Raw genomic sequence first — 6,854 nt, forward strand, 5'->3', positions numbered from 1 at the left:
CCCGGGGCCCCACCTGCCGGGGCCCCGGCTCAGCTCCCTCGCCACGGGCCCCCCTTACGTGCAACGGTGACCAGCAGCGCCAGAAAGGCCGGCAGCAGCAAGAACGGGGCCCTCATCGTTCCTGGGGGGGTGGTCCTGTGCCGAGAAAAGGGGCCGTCACTGGCCTGGGGGGCGGCGGCTGCCAGCGCAAGGGCGGTCTGGGGACAGGCGGTGCCCGGGGCAGCTCCAAGCCCGGGAGAGAAGGGGCACGAAGGGGAAGGGGAAGGAAGCCAGGCTGGGCCGGGGCTGGTCAGCGAGGGGCACAGCAGGCGGCCGAGGCTGGAGGCAGGGCTTAGACAGGCGGGGGCCCGGCGCCCCCCTCTCCCGCACAGCCGTCGGAAAGACTTCTGCGCACGCCTAGGGGCCCTCTTGCTGGACGGGCGTTGCACAGATTGCTGGGTCAGGCTTCTCTCCCACCTTTCCTTCAGGAGCTGAAAGCGAAGCTGTTGCCCTTTCAAGCCCGAAACAGCCGTCCCGGGGGGGGGGGGAGACTGCGGGAGTGAGCCTGGCGCGGACCTCCCGAGGGAGACGCGGCTGCGGCTCTCCCCAGCCCGCCGGTCCCGCCTGGGAAAGGCGGAGAGGCGCAGGGCTGCCTGCCGCGGGCCGTTGAGCCGGACGGCGGAGGAGGGGAGGCTGCGCTCCTTGGCCCGGTTCTCACCTTCTGGCTGGGCTTCCTCGAGCGGCTGTCCGGACTGCAGGGCGGGCGGCCGCCGCTCCCCGTTTATAGCCCTCCTCCCCCCGGCTGCCCCCCGGGGCTGCGCGGTCAAAGTTCCGCCGGGGAGGCTTTTGGGAGGCGCCGGGCCAGGGCAGGGGGGCTCCGTCCCTCCATCCCCCCCTTGCCGTGTTAGCCCTGCGGTCGCTTATGCAAAGGTTGGGAAATTTGCCCGCTGGCCCCGCACCGGCGCTCGGCCCGGGACCGCGGCTGCGGCTCCGCCGCTCTGGCAGGGCCCCTCCCCGAGCAGCCCGCTCGGAGCACCGGCCTGGCCCTGGGGTGGGCTCGGTGGGGCCTGGCTCCGGGCCGCTTTCTCCTCTTGGCTGGACGGGGCATTGGAGCCCAACATGGAAACCCAGGGAAATGTCACCCAATGATGTGGAAGTAATTCAGACCCCTGGGACCGGGAGCTCTTCCCCTGCCCGCCTCAGTGGTGCTGAACGCCCCAGAGCTGTTCCCCGTGGCGCCTGCTGATTTTCTGGGGTCTCTTTCCCAAGGGATGCCAGGGTGGGGGTGGGAGGTGCCCACTCTACTACCATCTCCTGATTCGGGCTTGGAAAATCAGTTGGCATTCTGTGGAGAGGATCCCAAGGCTTGTTTGGAGTCTCTCTTCGGAAGCATTGGGGGGGGGTTGTCAGTAAATCTGCCCCTCCCCCAAAGGGCTTAAATTGGGCAGCCGGGCGATCGCAGTCCTTGTGGTGACCAGGCTGGCCTGTTTCTGTGCCAGCTCTTCTTTTGGGGACACTTTGGAAATCAGGGTGCAAAAGCATGGGATCCAAACCTATTCAGCTAGCATAGGCCTCTGGAGGGAGACTGTCATCTTGGAGTGGGGGGGGGATCAGCTCAGATTGAGGGGGGGGTCAGTGCAAAGCCAGGGTCTCTTCTGATGCCCAGGATGGCTTCCCAAAAGAAGCCAGAGGGTCCACTCTTTTCTCGGCCTTGGGTCTTTCCCGGCGAGGGCAGCCGTGGCTCCTGGCCAGGATTCTGTTGAAGGCTGCTTCTGTTCACAGGTTCTTCAGGGCTCCCACACCATCCAGTACACTCCAGCAACCTGTGGCCTCTCAGCACCAGCAGGATCATCTTTGAACCCTCTGCGCTGTTGCTGGCCGCTGCCCCTTCATCCTGCACAACAGCCCTGCCTTGCCTTGGACTGTAACCTCCAGATAAGGCAGCCAGGCCAGCCAGAGGTCACTTAAACAAACTAGTTTATTTCTACACCCCAGGAGAGGCCTTCAAATCCACACAGCATGTGTGTCTGTGCTGCCTGTTTCAGTCAAGGTGGAGGGGGCACCCTGCACGTGCTCAGAGGCAAGAGCAGAGGGGCACTTTCAGTCTCTAGACCTGATCTCTGTCCAGTTTCAAGAAGCACCACGCAAGAGATCCCCTTTGGTTAGTGGTCTGCTTTGACAGACAAATGCAATATTGATTCTCTTGGACTCTGTGCCAGGATGCTGTTGAGGCCCAGACTTTGACAAGGGTAGCAAGTGGCCAAAACGTTGGCATCACGGTTGTGGACCTGGCACGCAGAACCTGGGTGGAAGCTTGCAAAGACAAGCCTCCATCTCAGCAAAGCCAGACGGGAACAGGTGGGAAGAGAACAAGGCATCTGGGAGGATTTTGGAAGGCCAGCTTTTGATAGCCTGCGTGGCTTCTTCTGCCTTCATCCTGACCTGGACGAGAGCCAATTTATTATGTCCCCACCCAGGACTTTCTCACATTCCATTGGAAAGAATTACTAGCACCATTTGGCTGGCAAGATTTGGGAGCGAAGCTTTTAACCTACTGAAAATGGGGTGCATTGGGGCCCCAAATGGTTAAAACAGCCAGACCTTCTGCTTATGCGATATTCATGCTGGCCAGAAAACCTCACATAATAATTTGCACAAGTGTTCAAAAGAATCTTTCGTTGATTGTGTAGGCACCATAAAGGACACCGTCTCTGGAGGAAGCCTTCACCCACTTCGATTTTTCTGGGGTGGCTGTCATCGGATTGTGTTGTGTTCTGTAAACTGGAAGGGTCTTTTTCCCTCTGCCAAAGAAGAAGGTTTCTGATCTGCAGACGTAATCCCTTTGGTTCTGGCCAAATTCTAGCTGTGTTGCCCTAGAGGTCCCGGCAGCTTTGCAGGGCAGACCCAGAGTGTGTCCAGTCCTGATTTGGGGGCTCTTCACACCTGACAAAAGCTCACTTTGAAAGATGGCGTCTAATCTGTGCTAATCCACAGACTAATGAGCCACCGAGCCAAGTTCACAGAACGTGCCATGGCCGGTGGATCACAGTTCTATGGGTTGTGTAAACAGAGTCCCATGATGAATCTGAAAGGCATCAAATCTGAAAAGGGAAACAACGCAACTGACATGGGGTGGGGGTCTCACTTTGTATTCATGTGTGCTGGACCCCAAGTGGCTCCCGCCAGACACAAAGCCATCCAATGTCCCGGAAGGTGAGCCTCCCAGGGTCCCTTTGGCCTCTCTGGGCAGAGGTTGCTCGCTCCGAAGGCTCTGCTGGACCTCCTGCCTCCCCCTCCTGGGCCCCTCTTGGCGGGGGGGGGGGGGGCTTGGAATTCCTTCACCTACTCTGGACTCTTCCTTTCCTGCCACCTGCTGGCCAGAGCCCCCCAATGAAGTTGTGATTTTCCCCTCTTCCACGGAAGGTGATGGGGCACTAGTGCACCAGATGCCCGTGGGTTCAGCTGGTGGGAGTGGGATGTTGTAGTTTGGAAGCCTTGAGTGCAGGCAGGATGACATCCCGGGATGACTCTTTACCTCCATGCTGAAGCTAAGAAAAGCCAGCCCACCAGACCTTGGCCAGAGGGCCCGGACCTCCCAGCTGCAGCCCGGCCAGGAGCCTGACATGTCTTCCCAGAGGGACCGCAGGAGGCTCGGGAGAGCCACATAATCTTCGTGGCTAAACTCTTTTGCTAATGCAAATGGGGGTGGGCAGAGGGGTGTGTGAAAATGGCTCAGATTATCCATTCCCACTGAAGACTCCTGGCCTGCCCCCCCCCCCCCCGGCAGAAGGGCCTCCAGGTCTGGGTTTCAGGGGAGATTCCTGTTGAGCAACCTTCTCCCCTACCAGGTTGCTCCCATTCCTGACCACTTCTTTTATCGTTATTGTAATATTATTACATTTATTATCACTGCAAGAATTTTGCTCATTTCCTGCTCTCCCCACCTTAGACCTGGCCAGGGATGTGCTGTCTTCTCCCTGCTGGCAGAGGCTGGGGCACTGTGCAAGAACTCTCCTGTGGAGCTGCAGATAACCAGCAACCTTGTGGCCATGCAGGCCTCCACGTCACATTCCTGCTAAAGTCCAAGAGCTCAAGGAGGTGTCATCAGCCTGCGTGGATACAAGAAGATCCCGTCCCCAAGAATATAAATACAGAGACGCTCCACAGGCAGAGCTGCAGAGCAGAAGAAGCCTCTCCTGCAGAAGGTGAGCCCTGGCTGCAAATGGAGCCCGAGGGGGATGGGTGGGCTTGGGCTTCTTTGTGGGAATGGGCAGCCCTGGGCGCTTTGTTGGGCAAGAAGTGGGCTGGGCGAGGCTGCTGTTGCCTTTGCCTCACGCCAGCTTGAGAGGCATCCCTGCTATGGGCTCTGGTTCCCCCCTGGGGGGAAGCTCCTGGCTCCCTTTGCCTTGGCCTGGGGGAGCCCAAAACCCTTGTTGAGGTGATGCTGCAGGACTGGAGCCAAGGCAGAGTCCCGGGACAAAGGGCTGCCGTGAGGAGGGGTCACCTCTGCCTCTTCTCCACAGGTCTGTTCCTGACAGGGCTTTGTGTGCCATTTCCTGCCATCCGCCATGTCTCTGAAGGCAGCTGCTTTCCTCCTCGGACTCTTGGTTGCCACCACAGGTATCAGGATCTCGTCATCTCCATCTTTTAATTGCAAACAGCCTTAGTTCCTCCACCCTTCCTCGGGCTTTGTGTTTCTGCTAATTGGCTGCCTCCAGGAGGCAGGGAGAGGTTGGGTTGAAGACATCCAGAGATGCTGTCTGGCTCAGATCTGCAGACAAGAGATGGGGGTGCTGCAGAAAAAAGGCGTCCTTGGCTTTGCCCCTCATCCAGAGTGGCTGGGGTGTGGGGGACAGAGGTAGGAAATGGCCGGCAGCCGCCCCTGTGAGGGGCATGGCTGGAAAGGCGGCCTCAAGCGGCCAGGCAAGGGTCTCTAGTCCCCTGCACAGGCCTGGCTGGCCCAGAGAGGAGGCCCTCGGGACTGACTTTTCTCTCCTCGTTCCCTGCAGGGGCCCAAGACAGCCCCACCTCCCAACAGCTTACTGACCTGGTCTGGCAGTACTTCACCCAGCTGAGCAGCAATGCCGAGGAGAGCCTGAGACAGGCCCAGCAGTCGGACATCAGCAAGCAGTTCACGTGAGTTGCCAATAAAGCCTAGGCTTAAAGCCATTTCGGAGCAGCCAGCGGGTTCTCCGGCACTAAGAGGAGGGGAGGCCCACCTGTGGAGGTGCGGCTGCAGTAGGAAAGGATCAGGTGAAAAGGGATGAGACGTGATCTCCCTCCCTTCTTCTCCCAGGATGCTGGTCCAGGACAACCTCCAGGCCATGAACACCTACTCCGAGCAAATGCAGGAAAAGGTGGCCCTGCACATCACACAGCTGCTGGCCCAGCTCAGCGAAGAAGGGGAGAAGATAAAAGAGAGGATCAGGATAGAGCTGGAGCAGCTGCAGACAGATATCCGTCCCTTCTCAGTGGACGTCCAGAACCAGGTGACCACGATTGCTCAGAACCTGAAAGTCCAGCTGGCCTCCCACGCCAAGGAGCTGCAAGCGACGACGGACACCCTGGCCACCCAGATCAGCCAGCAACTGGCATCCCTTGTGCAAGAGCTGCAGGCCCAGCTGAAGGAGAACGTGGGGGACCCAGCCACCCTCTCCCCCTACGTCCAGAGGCTTCAGCAGACCGTCAACCAGCAGGCGGAAGACATCAAGGTGCAGCTGGGCCATTTTCCTGCGGAGGTGAAGGCCAAGGTGGACCAGGCGGTGGAGGAGCTGCACAAGCGCCTCTCCCCCTACGCCCAGACCACGCCGGAGCAGCTGAGGCGGCAGCTGGAAGAGCTCTCCTTCCGGGTGGCGAGGAGCGCAGAGGCCCTGCGGGACAAGATCCAGGAAGAAGCTGAGCGGCTGCAGGGACAGCTCAACGGGCTTCTGCAGGGAGACCTGGTGTCCCGCCTGGACAGCCTGAAGGAAGATGCTGGGCGGCAGATAGAGGCGTTTCGCCAGCAAGTGGGGTCCTTCGGGGACAGCTTCAACCAGCTGGTGGTGGGAAAAGTGCAGCAGCTGGGCCGGAGGTTGCAAGACCCTGCCAGCGGAGTGGAGGACCACCTGAGCTTCTTGGAGAAGGAAGTCAGGGAGCAGATCGAGGCCTTCACGGACAGCCTCCGGGAGACCCAGGAGCGCCTCCTTCTCGCACCGGAGGAAGCGTGAGAGAGGGGAGCCCTGCAGCTCTTCCAGGAGACCCCAAGACTTTGTGCTTGAAATAAAAAAAACTCCTCAGTCACCCTCCAGGCTCTGTCTCTTGCGAGGGGGGGGGGAGCCAGGAGGGCAAGCAGGAAGGAGCGCTGGGGGAAGGGGCTCTCCATCAGGTTTTATTTATTCCTCAACTGCACAGGGCTGCCTGTCCCATGCAAAAATGACTCTAGGTGGCACACAGAATAAAACATTATAAAATATTAATAAAACATTTGAAAACAGGCTGAGAAAAGCAGCAGAGCTAAATAACAGCAGCCCAAGGGCACAACCACATGGCGGCAGCCCAATCTGGGGGCAACCAGGTCGCAGGTGGCTATGGGCAGAGACCCCCCACCCAGGAAGGGGCACCAAGGTCCCACCGTGGGTCGTGCGTGTGCCGCCCCCCCACCCCCCCGGACGGCAGCGGCCTCGAACCGGTGGGCTTGCCCGAGGGGGCTTCCCATTGCCCGGCCCTTTCCCAGCGGGCATCTCCCCTGGACCCCCGCCTCTCTCGCTGGCTTCCCGCCTTGCATCAGGGATCACGCGAAGGGCCCGTGCTGGTTGATAAGGCCTTGGAAAGCCCCCAGCTGGAAAGCTGCACCCGGTTTTGGTCACCGGGTTATAAAAAAGACTCTGGAAGGAGGG

General features: G+C 59.7%; 1 protein-coding gene across 1 annotated transcript; it reads left to right on the forward strand.

The window, feature by feature from the left end:
* Positions 1–4,872: 4,872 nt before the first annotated feature.
* Positions 4,873–6,207, forward strand: LOC308671289 (uncharacterized protein; the record flags this gene model as incomplete). Its single annotated transcript, XM_081333395.1, has 3 exons — positions 4,873–4,902; positions 4,946–5,102; positions 5,248–6,207. 3 exons carry the CDS (start codon positions 4,873–4,875, stop codon positions 6,183–6,185), a joined length of 1,125 nt encoding a protein of 374 aa, XP_081189521.1. The 3' UTR covers positions 6,186–6,207.
* Between the last annotated feature and the right edge of the window lie 647 nt (positions 6,208–6,854).

The sequence above is a fragment of the Vipera berus genome (genome assembly GCF_964194415.1).
Source record: "Vipera berus genome assembly, chromosome: 8".
Lineage (NCBI taxonomy): Eukaryota > Metazoa > Chordata > Lepidosauria > Squamata > Viperidae > Vipera > Vipera berus.